The following is a 20,895-nucleotide window of genomic DNA, read 5'->3' as shown; positions in this document are numbered from 1 at the left end:
TACAGGAGGATTTCCTCAACATGATCACGAACATCTACGAAAATTCTCTAGCAAGCATCATAATAACGTTGAACTGTTTGAATGCTTTCTTCCTGTTAGTAGGATCAAGGCAAAGGTGTTTGCTTTCAGTCTGCTCTTTATAGTACTGGAAGTTCTAGCTAGCCCAAAACTGCAAGAAAGTAAATAAAAGCATAAAAATCATTTCTATTTACACATGTTATGATGGGGCTCTGTGTAATATCCCAGGGATTCTACAAAAGTACACGTAGAAATAATGAGTTCAGCAAGATTTCGGGACATAAGATGAACTACGAAATCCAATTGTATTTCTATATGTAAAAAGTGAACTGCTGGAAACTAAAATTGAAAATGTAATTTTCTGCTGTTACTCCAAAAAAAAAAAAAAAAAAGAAAAGGGAGAGAGGGAGGGAAAGAGGGAGGGAGGGTTATGTTTGGGAACCTAACAGAACATACAGGACCTGAATGAAATAAAACAAAGACCTAAATAAATTGAGATAATACTGTGTTCATAGACTATGAAGTATAACAGTAAATGTCACTTCTCCCCCAAATTCATCAATAGCTTTAATGTAATGACTATAAAATTTCAGCAAGCTTTTTTGTTCATATGGACAAACCCCCCATTTGCCTGAATCCTCACCTGCCTTTTTTGTGTGGGTTCAGTGATAATAAACTATGCATACCTAGCACATTTCTCCTTTGGCTTTATCTGCAGAGATTTTTTTTTTTTTTCTTAACACCTAAGAAATACATGTCTTAATAGAATGTGTAGCCTTTCGGCCAATATGGGTCATTGTGGGTAAGAGAATCAGAAATGGCCTAGAAATTATTTTTCCCAAATCAACAAATCTGTCAGCTTTATTTAAATATGTTAGCTACTAAGCCTGGTTTTTTTCCCTAGCTTACTTATCCTCTGATGATCTGTTTAATCACAGTACTTAGAATTATGTGAAATAATTGAATCAGTAGGGAAAATGACTCAGACCCCTCCCAATTTGTATAAAACACTGCTGTTAGGGTTTTCAGTTTCTTAGGAATTCCCTTCTTATCTGCTTTGAAGTCTACCATAATCAGTTCTCTCTAATTCATATTCCACTCATTTTATGATATGGGAATTGCTGGTTGATAACTAGAATATAAGCAAGGACCAGTCTTCATTTTTTTTTTATAGCATGTATCTTAAATCTGTAAACTAAAGAGATTAATTTAAAAAACATGCTTATGTGGGCCATGAGTGTAATAAAAAGTAAGCTTTGTATTCTTGAAGAAATAATCCATGTGTATTAATTCGTGTGTAACAATGAAAACTTTATCATTTAAAATTATTTTTGGGGCGCCTGAGTGGCTCGGTTAAGTGTCCAACATTGGCTCAGGTCATGATCTCAACATTTGTGGGTTCAAGCCCTGGCTCGGGCTCTGTGCTGACAGCTCACAGCCTGGAGCCTGCTTCAGATTCTGTGTCTCCCTCTCTCTCTGACCCTTCCCCACTTACACTCTGTCTCTCTGTCTTAAAAATAAACATTTAAAAATATTAAAATAATTTTCAAAGCATACATGTATGGTGCATGTTGAGTTACATACGTTTGTTTAATACCCTTTTCTGAAAGTGTCGTTTAGCAACCCCTGCTCTTTTCCTTTGTGCAACTACATATATAACAGTAATACTCTCAGAAGCATATTAGAAATGTGAAAAAAACCCATCCAGTCAGAATACAAAGCACTGTTATGATATAAATTAAGGATGGCCTGAATATTGCAAATATATTTGTAATGGATTGATGGATTAAAAGACTCAACATGGTTAAAATGTCATACCTCCCCATACTTATCTATTTAAAGCAATTCCCATCACAATACCAGAAATCGTATTTTTAATTCTGATCTGTAGATCTATTTGTAGATAAGCCTACTGTAAAATTTGTAAGCTAGCACACAGGACCTAGAATTTCTAGAACAGTTTTGGAAAAGAGTAATAAAGTAGAAGGAATAACTCTAATGCTTAGGCATATATTACAGAGGTAGAGTTAACTAAGGCAGTGTGGTATTGGGAACAAGATAGGCAAACACATCAGTAGGACAGAAGTGAGATCCCAGAGATAGATCCCCACAAATAGGCCCAACTGGTTCTGGACAAAAGTACAAACGTTATTCATTGGAAGGATAGCCTTTTCAACAAATGCTGTTGTACTGTTTGAGCAATTGGAAATCTATAAGAAAAAATAATCTTCAGAAACCCCACACCTCATACACAAGTGAACTCAATCACAGATTTAAATGTAAATATAAAATGATGAAAAAGTTAGGAAAAAAAGGTAGAAACTCTTGATGAATTAAGGCTTGGTGAATAGTTTTTAGACCTGATACCAAAAGCACCATCCATAAAAAGAAAAAAAAATGCAGTGAATTGGACTTAATAAAAGTTCAAAAAGTTTGCTTTGGAATGACACCGTTAAGATGAAAAGATAAGCTACCAACTTGGAGAAACTATTTGCAAATCACGTATCCAACAAAGGACTCATACCTCGAAAAATATAAAAAACACTCAAAACTTAGCAGTTAAAAAGAAAGGTATCTAATTGGAAAGTGAGCAGAAGACATGAACAGTCATTTTGGTGAAGAGTACATTCAGATGGCAAATAAGCATGAGAAAAGAGGTTCAGTGTCATTAACCAGACAATTCAAATTAAAACCACCATAATATATCTCTACCTGCTTAAGACTAAAAAAACTAAAATTGACGATACCATATACCATACAGAGAGTGTAGAGAATATGATACAGAGAATAGGATACAGGGAAACTGGATCACTCACATTGCTGGCAGAAAGGTAAAATGGTACAGACCCCCTGGAGAATGTTTTGGCAGTTTATTTAAAAAGTAAACATATGGGGCGCCTGGGTGGCTCAGTCGGTTGAGCGTCCGACTTCGCTCAGGTCATGACCTCACAGCTTGTGAGTTTGAGCCCCGCGTCAGGCTCTGTGCTGACAGCTCGGAGCCTGGAGCCTGCTTCGGATCCTGTGCCTCCCTCTCTGCCCCAACCCACTCGCATTCTGTCTCTGTCTCTCTCAAAAATAAATAAACATTAAAAAAAAAAAAAAGTAAACATGTAGCATAGAACCAACAACTTTACTCCTGGGCATTAATCCCAGATAAATGTAAAATATGTACATGATGGTTTTGCAATTTTATTTGTAGTAAACTCAAGCCAAAAATAACCAAAATTTCCTACGATACATTTGTTGTAACTAAACCATAGTATGTTATTAACATGGACTACTACTCACAGTAGAAGAAAGCAGGCTATGGAAGCTGGTGACAACTTGAATGGATCCCTAGGACATTATGCCAAGTGAAAAAAGCTGTTATCAAAATATCATGGGGGCGCCTCACTGGCTCACTTGGTTAAGTGTCCGACTTTGTCTCTGGTCATGATCTTGCACTTTTTGAGTTTGAGCCCCGCGTCGGGATCTGTGCTGACAGTTCAGAGCCTGGAGCCTGCTCCCTATTCTGTGTGTCCTCTCTCTGTCCCTTCCCTGCTCATGCTCTGTTTGTCTCTTAAAAATAAATGTTAATTTTTTTAAAAAAGATCATGTAGTGAATGATTCCACTTATGTAACATTGTTGAAATGATGAAATTACAGTGATGGAGAATGAATCAGCAGATACCAGGCTGTCGGGTGTGGCATCACGGAGTGGTTGTTGGTAGGACTATAAAGGGAGAGCAGAAGTGAGATCTTTGTGGTGAGGGAACCATTCTTTAGGTTCTATATTGTGATTTAAGCTGTGGTTGCCCAAATCCACAGTATTAGAACATGGCAGAAATATATAAACATATTTATGTCAGTTTTCTGGTTTTGAAATTGCATAATGGTTTGCTTAAATGTAACTGAGGGTGCACTTGGGTGGCTCAGTCGGTTGAGCATCTGGCTCTTGATTTCGGCTCACGTCATGATTCCAGGGTCGGGGGATTGAGTCCCTCATTGGGCTCCACACGAATATATTCATATTCTCCCTCCCTCTAATTTTGTCTTAAAAAGTGTAACTGAGGACACTGAATGCAGAGTATATGGAATCCCTGTTTACTGTCCTTGCAACCTTTTTGTGAATATGTAATTACCTCAACATAAAAAGTTAAATTTTAAAAAGCTCCATTCTGCCAATTATGAACAGTGGGAATTTGAGCAAGTTGCTTTAACCAGTCATCTTTGTCATGGGGCTCCTAAGACCTTCCCAACGTAGTTATCATGAGGACTAAATGAAAAAGGTAAGTAAGTGAGGACCACAGGAAAATAGAACAAGGTCTGAATTAGAATTCACTCTGTTTGGACTACATTGTATTTTATGTACCTTTCGGCTTTCTGAGTTAAGTAGATCTTCTCACCTAGATTTTAAAATCTTAAAGGAAGTATGTCTATTTCACATTAATGTAGAATTTCTTATAGGTGCCCAGTAAGTTCTGATTATTGACTAACACTAAAAGACCATTAAGATGTACCTGAAAGCCTTCAAATCTACTGCTTTTTTGTGTAGTCAGTATTAACCAAGACAGGATTTTGGTATATTTGGAGCCGTACTTATTTTTAGAAACATACACTTCATGGTTTTTCACAATTGGATATGCATTAGAATCACCTTTAAAACAGTACTAGGTCCTACTCCCGGAGTGTTTATTTCTCAGATCTCAGGTGTATAGCATTTCCAGAAAGTTTCCCGTGTGATGCTGATGCTTCATGGACCACAGTTTATATGATGAACTGTCCATATGCCTTGGCTTAATTGGATCTATATCCTTAGAAAACTCACAGTACAAGTTGTAAAGGAACTTACATTCAGGGTGATATTGTACCCAACAGCACAGAACAACACTTGGTAAAATGCAGACTTGGTTCCATGTTGGTCAAAAACCATTTTAATTTTGTTTTATGAAATTGTTGCATATACACATATTTAGATGACCACCCTAAGAAGAGGAAATGAGATGACTTACAGAGAATATTGTAAATATATTTTGGATAATAGTAACTTAAGTACAATTACCTACAAATTAAGCCCTGTGCTTTATTTCCTATTGATTTTCTTGTGGGGAATGGTGATATTATGATAATGATATTCTAAAATAGGAAATGTATAACTATTAAGGTAAACATCATTCTCTGATTCAGTATGCCAGGGTTTTTTTTTTTCTATTTTTATCTATAATTTATTTTTCTGCCAAGCATTGGAATGCTTGACATAGAAAAATGAGTCTGTCACTTCAACAAACGGTATTATAAAAATAGTGAAATGATTTTAGCTCAGAGTATTATTAGAAAACAAATAACTTTCTAAAAAGTTAAACCAGTGTTTCTTATAAAAAATGGGTTCACCTGTTGCATTAAAAATAAGAAAGAAGTCTTCTCCTGGCAAAGAATCATTTACAAACATGCCGAGTCGCCTATTAAAACTGTGTCCATTTAATTGAGAAAACTTCTTGTTGCGAACCATTAAGTAACTAATATTGAACCCAGTGTCTAAGAGAATGGTATTTCAATAATTGCCACCAAAGAAATTGAAGAAAGAGTGATTTGTTAGTAAAGTTTTATCTTAAGGTACTGCGGGAATTTAGCATTTTAGGAAGATTTCTTGATTCAATTATAAGAGTATTCTGTATTTTAGAATAAACCTTGTCCCCTGAGAGCTATACACATTCTGCCTTCAGAGCTCAGCTGCTACATTCTGCTGCTGCTTTTCTTACAGACTGTTGGCATCATCAATACATGACTTCTGACAAGATCTCCAGGGTAGAAATTAAGTTTCGTAGACAGTGGATACATAATGAATGCAGAGATTATCCTGGGCATTTCTTTTTGTTCAGTAGAGTGAAATTTTTGCGTTGTTGAAATGGGAAAAACAGGAAAGGCATTTAAAAGTCTTTTCTGGATTAGGATTTTCTGCTCTCTTATTTTAGAAATGTGCATAGAAGTTACAGAAAGTGTTGTAGTTTTGTCTGAAGAGTTTTTATGTTTAGAAGCCTTTGAGAGCAAGTACTGTGTCCGCTGTGCTGTTCTTGTTTGGATATTAATCAGATCACACTTGAACATTATTTGACTTCACAGGGCTTTGCCATGCTCGCAGCACAACCTTATTTGTAGTGACCATGGGCAGTCCTATTATGGGAAACCAACTTGAGAGAGAAGGCGGGTCACTTGCTTGTGCGCAGGTCCTGGAATTTGAAATATCCAGGGGCCTCTACAGAATCCTGGCATCAGTTACTCCGTTGACTCACTCAGTGTTGGGATCACTCACTTTCCCCTTACAGGACTCTGATCTTGGAGGCATTTGGCTTCAGAGAAAAACGAATAGGAAAAACTGAATTGTTATTTTTTAAAAGGCTGCTGAAGTTGGTTGATTTCTCATCATTCCTAAACCTATCGGAGCACCTAAGTTGGGAGCAAATTTACCAAGATATTTGTTGCTGCGGTGATAGATACTTTTTTTTTTTCCCCAAATGCTTTGGTGGGAAGAAGTAGACGAGTGTTGTAAGTACACAGTAATTGAAAATATTTTCCCCATGGCATAACTTAAAATTTGTGGCAAGCACACTGATTAGGCAGATTGATTTTAAAGTATTATAGTGGTCTTTGAATAAGCATAAATGTTATCTTCTCTGTAATGTACACATATATGTGTGCAGGTGTACATGTTTCACATTGGGAAAACTTTTCAGGAGAAAAGTAGAGTTTAAAGTGTTTTCTTTGCAAATACAATCAAGCAGGTATTTCTTATTCAAGAAACCAGTAAAGGAGTAGAATATGGGTAATTGGCCTGGAGTACTTGTAGCAAAGTATTTTAATTGCTGTGAAATAGTTTGTATATCTGAGTTATTATCTTGATTATTTGACACTTCTCTATTCAGTAATGGTTACATGTGGGTCAGTGACCTACCATATCTTCTCAATGAACTAATTGTGGTATGGGAATAATGCATGGAGACCCCAAGGTCAGAAAAATTCTATGTAACACATCTTGGGGGAAAAATTGAGAACAAAATGAATTGTAATGGATAAATGGAAGCAGAGAAAAGGATTGATAAATATTTAATTTAAAAGTTCTTTTCTCATATTTAGTATTGTGAATGTTATGTTCTGTAGTGTATCATGAAAACTGCTTCAAATAATGATACGATCTCTGTTGGCAAGTGACCAGGCACTTTTGTCAAGAATACAACATAAAAGCATGAGAGACTTCTAATTATTTCACACTAAGCTCACCGTGTTGTTTTATATCTAGTATGACCTAACTTTTCAGTTAGTCTTTTTAGTTTGGCTTTTATATAAAGCAGAACTATTTTGTTTATTTTAAGAAAGTCATGATGACTAATGAAAAAGTTAAAAATTGACTGTGGCACAATAGCAAAAATAATATATAAAAATAATATATGAGGAATACAGAGTGTCCCAAAGAGATGGATGGAGGGGATTTTCTCCCCACCCCCCACCCCCTGCCTTTGGTGGATTATAACCATTCTGAAACAGATTTGATGGTGATGCCTATAATTAACAATGATAAAGTAAACCTCTCCAATTAAGTAATCCTTGAAAACTTATGTTCAAAGTTCAGAACAGAACTTTGGCCTCAGAAAAAACTGTGGGTGGAAAAAAAAAACATTGGACATTTATTGATTGACATTAGGTGCTACCAGATTTTATAGTAAACGTGTTTTAATGAAATTTCCTTATTTTATGAACTAATTTGGTGAGCCTCAGAACTGCTTTCTGGTTGAAAAACTATTCCATTTACTAATATTACAAAAATACAACAGCATATATTCTTTGCAGTACACACATATTGATTGATCAATTGATAGACCTATACACTGAAAACCATAAACCAGTTTATAGAGTGATTTTGGAAAAATAGCAAAGCTGCAACTCTGGAATGAAGTAAGGGTAAAGGGAGTCTCTGCTTTGGCATGGATATTGAAGCAGCTTTAAATTCTTACAGAATTTGAAGAAAGCTAACCTTTTGGGGACAAGTTTTGTAGGACTTGATTAAAGTACATTTTAAAGCTATCAGGTAATACTTAGGCTGCATGACAGTGGGTTTGTGAAGAGAATATGAAGAGATTCACACAGTTCTATTACACATTAACTTTTACCACCTGATACACTTCTGTTTGAATGTATTGACATTTGAATGTGTGTTTCTTTTAAATTGCCATAGTTTGAAAAACTGAAAAGAGTACATGTGGTTTGTTTTTAATGAAAGTCGTTGCCAGAAGATCAGTGTATTAACATAAATATTGTTTACTTTTAGAACTGCTCAAATATTGCATTGCAAAGAGTTACTCAAATCATTTATTGCAACTATATATTTCATTGGAAGTTTTTAAAGAATATAAATTATCTTGAGGTCTAATAAAATCATCTTTTAGAATGATTTTATTTGCAGAGTCTTCTAAAGGCATCTTAACTGTGAAAGATGCATTGCTGATCTACATAGATAATATATATTTTAACCGAATAAAAAATTTTCTGTGTCTTTCACATGGCATAACATTATTGACAGTGCAATAGAGAATGTCATGTTGTAGTTACTGTAAACTTGACGATTACCATGTCCTTTGTGCAAATTTAGGTTATTTAAGGGAAAAAAAATGTATTGGTTGACACTACCCCAGCTAGACAGTACTGAAATATAAATTCATAATTTGGACAGAGATATTAATAGAGTTTCCTCTTTGGTTCTGAAGGATTCATTTGAAATCCTTGTAGTTCAAGTCATTTGTTACATGAGAAACAAATTGTCAAGTTCTTAACCACTTGTGTGGTTTAATAAAAGAGATTTAAATCTTCGTTGTCTTTGAAAAGTCAGGGTTTTTTTTTTTTTTTTAATTTTTTTTTTCCAACGTTTATTTATTTTTGGGACAGAGAGAGACAGAGCATGAACGGGGGAGGGGCAGAGAGAGAGGGAGACACAGAATCGGAAACAGGTTCCAGGCTCTGAGCCATCAGCCCAGAGCCCGACGCGGGGCTCGAACTCACGGACCGCGAGATCGTGACCTGGCTGAAGTCGGACGCTTAACCGACTGCGCCACCCAGGCGCCCCAGAAAAGTCAGGGTTTTTAAAATCTCTATTTTACTATGTTTCATCATGGCTTTTCCACGAGAATAAAAGCGATTTCCCAAACTTTCCTTCCCTTTCCACCTTCTACTGTAATATCTAACTTATTAAAAATGATTTATCATATTTTTATTAAACTATTTTTCTTCCATTGCAAATACAGGAAACATGGTATTTTGGTGTGAGTATATATGTTTATATAAATGCATGCATACACATTTAAATCACAGAGTACTAAAGCCATTGAAGAGTCATTGGAAATTAACCTTTCTTTGAAGAGAATTTTCTGTTCATGTTGTTCATTTTCTATTTTAGACACCTGTCATTTTGTAAGAAATTGACAAATTGTCCTCTGTCTGACAAAATATAATGAACCATGAAGGAAGACGTCAACTTAGGTTTTAAAGGGCCTGGGATTTTATAATTTGAGGGAGCGGGGTCTTTTAAGAAAAATAATACAAAATTATGCATACAAAATCAGGTAGGACCTTGGGAAGAGCCCACATAAAGTGATGGGCCTCAAGGCTTAACCTTCAGAAGCTTCATGGGAAACCACCTCCATATGAAGAGATTCGTTGTTGTTGAATCTTTTCCCAGTTACATTTTAAAATGCAATTGATGCCAGTTATATTTCTTTAAGGCCTGCGTTACTTCTCAAAGATCGGCTTTTATTTAATGCAGATCAGAGAGTTAAAAGAATGTATAACGGCCGCAATTTGACATTTCTGCCTTTCGTTCTGAAAAGATACATTGATTAAAATGATGGCAAACTCAGTTAATGGAGGCGGTACAGTTATTTCACATACAGAGTATGTAATTTGAAGGCAAGCCAAATCACGATGAGAAGAATAACGATGACCTTGGTTTATTTTCATAAAGCACATTCAGGTTTTGATTGGATTCAGAGGGAGGCTGTGGTTTTCTTTCTCACAAAGTCTTGCTCTAGTCCTAGGAGATGTGTGTTGTGTTATCAAGGCACTTGGCTCATAATGGAACATTTTGTTGGGATGGTTGTGGGCTGCGGTATGGGAAATGAAGAGACTTTTTTTATGATCATTATTAAATGCAACCAAGTTCCATAGCAGAATTTCATGAAAATGTTTCTCTTCGGGGAGCATGCACCATGCAGCCAACCAAGCTTGATACCACAAACACGCCAACAAACATCTGCGGTCTTTACCTTTGGCCTCACTTAAACACATGTCTTAGTTAAACTTCTTGGAGTTGCACTCTGTACAATATTGACACAGTAATATTCATAACACATATTTGGAGCTCTGCAGTTTAATTTACATACAGATATGAAAGTTAAATTGGCATTATGCGTGAATAATTATTTCACCAATTTTGGAAGGGTTTGTCTACTTAAGTCACATGTAGAAGTTTTCTTAAAATGTTTTTCTTTGTAAAGTTTCATGTTCCCTCTAGTTAATATTAAAAGTGAATATGTATTTTATAGATTTTCATATCCTGTCTTGAAGGGGACAGTAGCCCTGCTCTTTGTGAATCACTCTTATGCAAATTATAGTTAGAAGAGGAACAGCTAAAATGATTTGGTTTATTTTTTTCTGACATTTGTAGCATAAAGAGCTGATTTTTGCCATATATAACAGCATAAGAGAATTTTGCAGGTACCTTTTTAAAACCAGGTGTCTCTCCAGAGATTCAGGAACAGTAAATCTCAGGGACAACGTGGTCTCTCTCTTTCTCCATTCAACATTGCCACCATAATTATGGGGCAGGGGAGGGGGGCACAAAAATCTTGGCTCTGGTGTTAGCAGGTATCTTAAATTTCTCAGCCACAGTTCTTAATAGGAAGCAGGCAGGATGAGAATGAAGAGAAGAAAATGGCCCTGCTTGCTCATGCTTAAAAGAGTCCGCATCTTAAGGCAGCACAACTTGTTGCGCATGAGCATTAGCAAATCCAAAAGGGAATACCCGCTCTGGCATTGCTCAAGCCTTCTACTTAGGCTGCCATTTTTATTTAATGTTTGTTTATTTTTTGAGAGAAAGAGAGATAAAAGTGGAAGTGAGGGAATGTCAGGGAAAGAGGGAGACAAAGAACTCCAAGCAGGCTCCAGGCTCTAAGCTGCAGCATAGAGCCCAAAGTGGGACTTGAACTCACAAACCATGAGATCATGACCTCAGCTGAAGTCCGACCCTTAACTGACTGAGCCACACAGGCACCCCTACTTAGCCTGCTATTTTAAAAAACAATGTCTGTTCAAATCTTTGCTCAATCTTACGTTATTCTAGTATCACGTGTTCAAAATACCTGGGAATTATAATAGGTGAAAGAACACATAGGGCATTTTTCTCGAGCCTTACATTCCCTGGAGGGATTTTGCATCGTATAGGTAATGATATTAAGACCTGAGGGGGAAAAAAATGTTCCTAGCAGTTTGGATTGAGTTTGGAAATCAATTTCCTCCCTGTCTCCTTTATTATCTTTTGCCTTCTGCCTCAGTGCCTTACTTTTGCTTTGTTATTATGTACGCCATTCTTCAGTAATGGAAGGTGGGGGCAAATTGACAATTATCCTTTAACTGGAATGGAACTGTCATTTCTTTGCTCTGCTGGTAAAATGTTGATGTTGCTGTTGTATTTGTTGTTCGTAAATGACTCTTCCAGAGCTTCCAATTCAAAATTTTTATTCCGTATAATTTTAAGTTAATATGCTTTTAGTCTAAAATGTTGGAAAATTGATCTTTTATACATCAGTTTTGAAATCTGAATATGTCTAAGGTTAGTTAAAAACATTTAGTCTTGGGGCGCCTGGGTGGCGCATTCGGTTAGGCGTCCGACTTCAGCCAGGTCACGATCTCGCGGTCCGTGAGTTCGAGCCCCGCGTCGGGCTCTGGGCTGATGGCCCGGAGCCTGGAGCCTGTTTCCGATTCTGTGTCTCCCTCTCTCTCTGCCCCTCCCCCGTTCATGCTCTGTCTCTCTCTGTCCCAAAAATAAATAAACGTTGAAAAAAAAATTTTTTTAAAAAAAGAAAAAAAAAAAAACATTTAGTCTTACGTTACTGTTCAAGAATCTGAAGAAGAGCTTTGCTCCTATTTTTGCTTATTTTGGTTTATTTTATTTTAGTAGGTAATTTTAGTAGGTAATTTGGTTGTTTTAATGAATAGGAGGAATATTAAACTGCATGATAAAAGCCAATGCTTATCCATGTAATATAAAAAATGTTGATAATTAAATGGGTTTTAAATAGGGTTAACATGATTTTAAAGAAACTTTACAAAAATACATGTTTGAATTGTCATGCTTTTAGTTTATATTTAATAAATACTCAACCCATTAATTGGCATTGCAACCAGCAAGGAATTCATATATACCAACATAATGTAAAATATTTTGCCAGTCTACTTTCACCTGTTAAATGTACTCTGTCTCTACCACTGTGAAATAACTTATGTTTTAAGAAGACCAGTATTGAGCACAATTAGCATCGTAATCTCCTATGTCCAATTATGGGAAAATGAAGGAGTTATTCTTTTAATGTTGTCACCCTCTCCTTGGCTTTTGCTTTGTTTTGTTTTAAATTGCTGCCCCCCCTTCCACTCTGTTTTTGGCTAAGACTGTCATTGAATCAGGACTATAAAAGGGCATAAACATCAGTGGCTTTTTGCTCATTCTTGGCACCCGTCTTTATTTGCACACCACTTGTCTGCTCCTTTATCAGATTACAGCAGCAGTACTACCTTAGTCTGAACTAAGGGCTGAGTTAAAGGGCATGGGAGTCAGCACACTGTTACAAGTACAGGTCTTTTGCCTCAGAAACTGTATGAGGTCAAACTAAAGACATAAGAAAGAGAAAAGTCACACAATCAGAACTGTCAAAGTATTTTCATCAGAGGCAAGTTGAGTAATTCCTTTTTACACTCATGTTTTGGGGGGAGCAGTATTAGAAATAATGTTATCAAAAGGTCTGAAGAACTTACAAAACTGTCCATGGAAGTGGTAAATCTCAATCTTTCCCATCTATTGGAAAACAACTTGGAAGGAAAAGGGAAAATCCAGGTTGAGAGAATGCAACCAGATACAAGCAATGTTGGCTTGTAGCTGGTTAACTGAAAGAGCTTACTGGAAGCTCAGACAGCTGGGGAATCCTGTTTTAGTAGAGCCCAAAGGGCAGGTCAGGAGCCATGTGAACAGCTGCTGAAGAGCTAGAGGATTCCTTTGGATTAGGTGTACACACCCCATCTCTAATGGGCTATGTCAGAGAGGACCAAGTGTTACCACAGAGTTCACTGCGCTCAAGCCTGTGGATTTTGCAGTGTTTTACTTTAAATGCCTGTAAACAGAGTTGCTCTCAAAATTCAGAAATAAAAGTATCAAAAGAAGTGACTCTGCAAAGTTTGTATTGTATTGGGTTTGGGTGACCATTGTGTAAAGAAGTAAAGGTTTGTTTCTCATCCATTTATTCATGCAACTAATATGTATTGAGTGCCTACTTTGTGCCTGGTACTGTGCTGTTGTCTGGAGATAGTGTTCTAAACAAGTGAAGTTACTGAGATTAGAATTAGAGAATATATCTGTATCTGTAGATACACTATTTAGATTGCATTTGTGATAAGCGCTGAAGAATAAGGCACACGTTGTTATAAGAATATATAATAGTGAGATGTACACTGGTATTAAGTTGGGGAGAGATTCCTAGGATAAATTACATTCAGAGTAACACAAAGAAGAATGGGATTGGGATAAGTGGTCAAAGGGGAAAAGAGGGAGGAAAAATGTTTACATTCTGAGGGAACAACGTATGTGAAGATACAACTTGGTATGAAAGAACTAAAAGAAGGTGAATTTTCCTTGAGTATAGTAAGTCAGGGCAAGTTTGGAACACACATGGTGCTGATGGTGAGCTGGGGTCTGATCACTCAGAGCCTTAAAGCCCATGGGGATGATATTTTTTTTCATAATAAGATCATTGGACAGCGTTTTAGCATTTCAGGTAAGGCAGTGATGGGAACATATTTGTGGAGCTTTTCTCCTTGATATCACTCTGTTCGGTGAAGAAGGGATTAGGAGGTGTTAAAAGTAGATGAGGGGCTATCAATCTGGTAGCTTCTGCAGAGGCAGAAGGTGGTGGTGATGAAAATGGTGACAGTAGAGTTGATAGAAGTGGATTTATCCAAGATTTAGTTACGAGATAGAGTAAATAGGAATTGGTGTTGAATTGGGTGTGTTGTCTTCCATGGCATGTAGAACTGGGTGGTTAAGGGTGCCATTTACAAGACTTGGAGGAAAGCTGGAATGATGGGAAGGATTGGGGATGTGGGTGTTGAGTTTTTTATGAAGAGTATGTGTACTGTAGATAGGGACTGTGAGCCTAGAAACAAAGTCACTATTGAGGATTTGATGTATGAGCTATGTAGGATGGATGAAACCAACTAGAAAGATCATGGAGTGTGAGAAGGAGGACAGGAATTCAAGATGGAAGACAAGAGCATGGCAAAAAATTATCAAAGAAGCATCTAGGTAGAATGATAAAATCCTAAGGAAACTAATATTTCAGTAAAGAGGAGTGTTCTTTCAATCTCCCATTTAATGACTTTATGAATGAGGATCTCACTTGAAACACCAGGTGTCTTGGTTTCCACAGTGTCTGCTATCTATTTACCCCTAATTTTCTCTCCCAGATTGCTATTTCTGTGAGATAGCACCAAAATGTTGCCTTAGTAGAAAAGCTTCAATAAATATTTAAATTGTGTAATGTATTCAGCTTTTTCCTGTACTCTGCACTTCCTAAAAATACCCTTCTTCGGAAACCCCATTTCAACTGACTGCTGTATAATGAAATGAGACTTCAGTGTAAAACATTTATCATAGTCTGAATTTCAATTGCTCAGTCAGAGTTGTTAAGCAATATGAAAAATCATCCTTTAGAGAATACAGAATTGCACAGATATGACAAGGTAAGTTTGCACTTTATTTAATGCTATTTTAGTTAATATAGATGCTTATTGGAGAAATGTCTAAAATTTCTTGAGAACCATTAGTAAAATTGATTATTCTTAAATCTGGAAAAATGGTAAAAATACTTAGAAAACATTGACAATTCAGTTTAAATAAAACTAGAATTGTACTGAAGAGATACAAGGCAGTCAAGTAATTGAAATTTAGTCATGGATGAGTGTAATGTACTTACCACTTAGCTGTGGGTGAAGTAGGACTAGATGGAATATTAATATGGTATTGAACAATTTTTTTTACTATTAGGTTTTTACTCATAGCTAAACATTGGTGAACACCTGCTATAATATGTCTCACTTCTTTGAGATTATACCTCTGTAGGTGCACACATGTACACACTCAACACACACATGCATATAAATACAACTACTGTAATATGTCAAGAGAGTTACAAAGCATGGTACAAATTAGCCATAAATGATTACTTGTGGATGATGTGATTATGGGGGTTTTCACTAAATCTACCTGTATAAATAGTCCTTAGAGTATGGGCATAGGGAGATGTGAATTAGAGAATGAGTAGAAGGAGTGGTGATGCATAGACAAGGACTAATGAGGCATTAATCTATCCTACATGAACAGTTATTGACAGTACCTTGTGTGTGCATAGCACTATTCATTATTAGTGGTATGAATAGATCTCTCTCTCTCTCTCTCTCTCTCTCTCTCTCTCACACACACACACACACACACATACACACAGTCTAGAAATTAAATGGTTTGCATACAAAAGTGTTTGGCTTGACTATTACCTATAAAATCAATAAGTACTGTTAAAGCACAACTGAAAACAATGCTGCCACTCAGAAAACTTAAACACCACAACACAGTTGGAAAAACAACGAAAAAACCTGTTATTTATTCCTTAAGGAGCTATTAGTCCTTTAATTTCAATATTAAACATTACAGGTAACTATTAGTGGATTTTTGATAGCCCCACTTACCCATTTTCTGAAGATTATCATACAATCACAAAGTGATAAATACAAAAAAACCCAAAATACTACCTTTGTATTCTTTATATCCATCAGTTGGACTAGATATTGATATTTTTCCTTACAATTTTATGATCGTGTTATTTTTTTTCAAACTGCAGTCGATGTAGTTCTGGTGAAATACAGAATGTCATGTCATTAAAACCAATTGAGAAAATTTCCATCTGCTTTCTTGAGCTCATAGCAGTTCCATCATTGGCCATTTTCTCCCTTTTTAAAAATGTTGTGTGTCCTTGAGCTCTGTGTGTTCCACTCTCCTGGTTTCTTTCCCATTTCTTTGGGTGTTTCTGTTCAGTCTACTTTACAGGCTAATTCTCTGTACTCAGCCTTTAAGTATTAGGATTTCTCAGGGCTCACTCTCAGCGTGAGTGTCTTCTCTCTCTGTAATCCCTTCCTTGGTCATTGCACCCACGCCCTTGAGTTACTAACACATATGTGCAGATAACTAACCAAGTTATATATACCTCAAGCTCAGATTTCTCGAGTAATTTTGAGAACTGCAATTTCACCTGCCTCTTTGGCATCTCCGTTTGTATGTGACAAAGTCACCTCTATGTGCCCCAAACAAAACTTTTTGTCAGTAAAACGTAGTCTTTTCCCATTGTTCGCTTTATCAGTGGATGTGCTACCATTGCAGTTTGACAAGCTCTTGAAACCTATTATATCCTTGAAACTCTTACCTCTCAACCACTTGTGTCTAAACCATTGATTACTTGGGTTTTATCTCCCTAGTCTCCTTTGAGCCACTTCTTTTCATCTCCTCTACCATTAGTCTAGCCCAAGTAGCTTTCACTTCCTAGGAATATAGCAGCAGTATCCATTCTGGTTCTTTGCATTGCCTCTTCCCCATTCCCTCTAATCTATTCTCTAAAATCCATCCATTCATCTCAGTTTGACAGTATTAGTGCACATTCAGTCACTTTAGTAGCTTCAGCTCGTTGCTAGGAAAGCAAAACAAAATAAAACAAGATCTAGACACTGTCTTCCTCTCCTGTCCCATCTCCTGTAATACTTCCCTTTCCTTACCACTTTACTGTTTTTCTTTCTATTCCTTGAATAGACCCCACTTCTCTCCGCCATAAGGCTTTTGGATAGGCTTTTCTCTTTGTCCAGAACCTTCCTCATACATATATATGTATACATATTCGTGTGTGTGTGTGTGTGTTTACTATTCAGGGATCATCACTCAGAGTATGTGGTAAGTTCCATGAACCCACATAACTCAATTGGTTTTGTCACCATTGTTTTTCCAGAACCAGGCACAGAAGTATTTTTGAAAAAGAGAATTGGTGTGTAGTACTTTGTAATTACAGCCATTTACATATATGAACATGTTATAATAATGATAATTTCATTGCGTTTCATATGACAACAAAAGCACTTTAGTTCTGGTCGAAGCTTAATGTGTACAATGAATATGTGTGTGTGTGTGTGTGTGTGTGTGTGTGTGTGTGTGTGTGTGTGTGTGTGTGTTTAGTTTCAGGAGTAGAATTCAGTAATTCATCACTTAGCTACAATACCCTGTGCTCATCACAAGTGCCCTCCTTAATGCTATTTACTCCATCCCCCATCTACCTCTCCTCCTGCAACCTTCAATTTGTTCTCTGTAGTTAAGAGTCTCTTATGGTTTGCCTCCCTCTCTGGTGTTTTCTTATTTTGTTTCTCTTGTCTTTTCCCAGTGGTCATCTGTCTTCTTTCTTAAATTCCACATATGTGTGATGTCATATGTTATTTGCTCTTCTCTGACTTAATTTCGCTTAGCATAATATACTCTTGTTCCCTCCACATCATTGCAAATGGCAAGACTTCATTCTTTTTGGTGGCTGAGTAATAGTCCATTGAATATATATACCATATCTTCTTTGTCCATTCATCTGTCGATGGACTTTTGGGCTCTTTCCATACTTTGGCTATTGTTGATAATGCTGCTATAGACATTGAGGTGCATATGTCCCTTCAAATCAGTATTTTTGTATCCTCTGGATAAATACCTAGTAGTGTAATTGCTGGGTCACAAGGTAGTTCTATTCTTTACTTTTGGGGGGATTCTCCATACTTTTTTCCAGAGTGGATGCACCATTTTGCATTCCTACCAGCAGTGTAAGAGGGTTCCCCTTTCTGCACTTCCTCACCAATGTCTGTTGTTTCCTGAGTTGCTCATTTTAGCCATTTTGACAGGTGTGAGGTGGTATCTCTGATTTATATTTTCCTGATGATGAGTGATGTTGAGTATCTGTTAGCCATTTGTATGTCTTCTTTGGAGAAATGTCTGTTCATGTCAAATGAAGATGTGTATTTCGTCGTTGGGTTTTAGTCTCTTTTCTGATTTCCCATACTCCATTTTACTCCGGTCTTTGGGTTCTTGGTTTTGTTTTGTTTTACTGGATTCCAACCAGATATTTTTGTTCCTTCCTTCATTAACCTTTGTAGACTCTCATTGGCACTTCTCACTGTCAACTGCTTCCTTCACACCTTAGATATTCTTCCTTGATTCCACACTAGTCTATTCTTTTGTTCCTGTCTCTTACAGTTGTTGCCTTCCCTTTGTCCTTGGACTTGGTATCTGTGGATATCCTGGAAAAATCACTCATTTACTCTTTTTTTTCTTATACTTGCCAGTCTGTCTCTTGAAGACGAGATGCATTTTCTTTAACAGCTTGTGACACGTATTTGGGTATAAAGACATTGTGATTTCATTTTAACATGTATTAGAGAAAAAGTGACACTGACTATTAACTATACAACAAAGACAATTTTGACAATACAGCAACTCTCATAGACTTTAGGGGTACATGGGTTAGGACTGGGGGAGGTGTTCTATATAGGGGTGCCACAACAGAGCCTCTGGTGATGAACCTATTCTGTATTGTGATGGTGGCATTTTTTATACAAGGGGTACACTTGATAACCCTGCACATACCTACACACACACACACACACACAAGACACAAGCGAGTTCATGTATAAGTGTTAGACTTTTGAAGAAACTGTGGAATATACTGATAATTCCCCAATTGTGACACTGAACTGTAGTTATCCAAGGTGTCACTGCTTTGGGAGGTGGGATGAGGGTTGAACCAAGACATACCTACATATTTCTTCATAGACACTTGTGAATCTGTACTTACTGCAAAATATTTTTTTAAGTACAGCATTAAACCTTTAACAAGCCCTCAGTGTCCTGATGGCCAGTGTGTCATCACCAGACCTAATCAACAGATAAGACTTGTAAATTAATGAATCCACCACTTAGGGTACAAAGGATGGTTTAATTCTAACCCACTAGAATGCAATCCATTTCTATTATACAGGAACATGCATCACTTATTGAACAAAATGCCATTGTGATTTAAGCCTTGTTCTAAATGCACTAACTTGTGAGGTATTGTGCTTCAGGTTGTTTATGACAAAACCTGTATGAGAAGGGCTGGCATTTTAGAAATTATGTTGGTCCACAAACATGGTAACTGGACAAGACCAGACACTATGTGAGTTTTCAGCCTGACTCTACCTATCAAACTAAATAATCGTGGACAAACCAGTATTCAACTATTTGCTTACGGAGTGCCTGGTACTGAGCTGAGCATATTTAATATTGATTCTCTTCATGAAAATATTAGGAATAATAATGTCGCTTCACACGTTATTTGTTGTAGGTATGACAAATGGGACTTCCTTGTTGAGCAGCAAAGTGTTCACAAATTGGACTTTTTTTTTGCTTTGTATTATTTTAACTAGTAGTATTTGTGAATAGCTAATTTACATTTAACTTCCAAAGAGATGACGAATTCTATAAACAGTTGCATAGATCAGGAAATCATCTCTGATTTTGTGTGTGTACATCTGTGTGTGTGTGTGTGTGTGTGTGTGTGTGTGTATCTGAGACCTCCTTGTTTTAATATGGTCTTAAACAAGTCCATCCTTCTCATTGTTACCCAGTCATGTCTCTAAAACACAAATCAGATCTTGTGCCTGTAGCTTAGCATCCTATAGAGAATGCTGTAGCCACAGGGTAAAAATCCAAGGCCCCAGCACCCAGGTCACTTTCCAGTAGGGCACCTGCTTATGTCTCTCACAGTTTTTTCTGCTTTTCCCCACCATGAACCCTTCTCCCTAGCCATAAAATTGTGGGTCCACAAATAAGTCCTGTAATTTTATACCTATGACTTGTTCCCACTTCCTGGAATGTCCTTACAAAAACCACTATCACCACATATCTTCTACCAACAATTTCTATTCGTTGTTTTAGTGTTTTTATAGGACATCATTAAAAAAAAAACATTCCTGACTACCCTACGGCAGGATATGGTATCTCTGTTCTGTGTTCTTATTGAAAACTCATTGTAGATAAGTCTGCACGAGTAATTACATCCTCTCTTGGCAATGTCAGGTTGCTCTTTGAGAGAAGGGTTTGTATGTGTTATCTGTGGATTACTTGTGCCTGCTTGTTTGTAGGCACATATATGAATGATGAAATGCCACAGCATTTGTCTGACTGTTATTTAGTTGTCAAATCATTGTCTTTGGAACTCATGTGTCCTGGATAAAAATGGCTCCTGTCTAACAGTGAATACTGGCGGGTATTATTCTATTCAAGTGCGTGCGCACACATACACACGCACATACGTGATAATAAAACAGAGTAGGATAATTCTTAAGTACGTTCTTTTTTTTCCTGAGGGCTCAGTGAATTGTAAAAGTTACAAACTTCAGACTGAAACGTTTGTTGCTTACTTTAGATCTTTGATGTAATCAGTGGTATTTTTGGTTTATCTGAAATTTGTTGTCCCCATTTTT

The 20,895-nt window shown here is 36.8% G+C and overlaps 1 protein-coding gene across 8 annotated transcripts in view; it reads left to right on the top strand.

Moving 5' to 3' along the window:
• Nucleotides 1-20,895, top strand: part of DMD (dystrophin) — a 2,127,700-nt gene that overhangs the window by 100,971 nt on the left and 2,005,834 nt on the right. For 7 of the 8 annotated variants that reach the window (XM_045472669.1, XM_045472671.1, XM_045472672.1 and 4 more), the window contains exon 1: nt 6,274-6,540. The exons of the other annotated variant lie outside the window; for it this stretch is intronic. In XM_045472669.1, the coding sequence (XP_045328625.1) occupies nt 6,510-6,540 (31 nt within the window). In that variant the 5' untranslated portion in view covers nt 6,274-6,509. Of the gene's footprint in view, nt 1-6,273; nt 6,541-20,895 lie in introns of those variants that run through there. 8 annotated transcript variants of the gene reach the window in all.

The sequence above is a fragment of the Leopardus geoffroyi genome, chromosome X (assembly GCF_018350155.1).
Source record: "Leopardus geoffroyi isolate Oge1 chromosome X, O.geoffroyi_Oge1_pat1.0, whole genome shotgun sequence".
Classification (NCBI taxonomy): domain Eukaryota; kingdom Metazoa; phylum Chordata; class Mammalia; order Carnivora; family Felidae; genus Leopardus; species Leopardus geoffroyi.
This window is presented reverse-complemented; position numbering and strand designations above follow the sequence as displayed.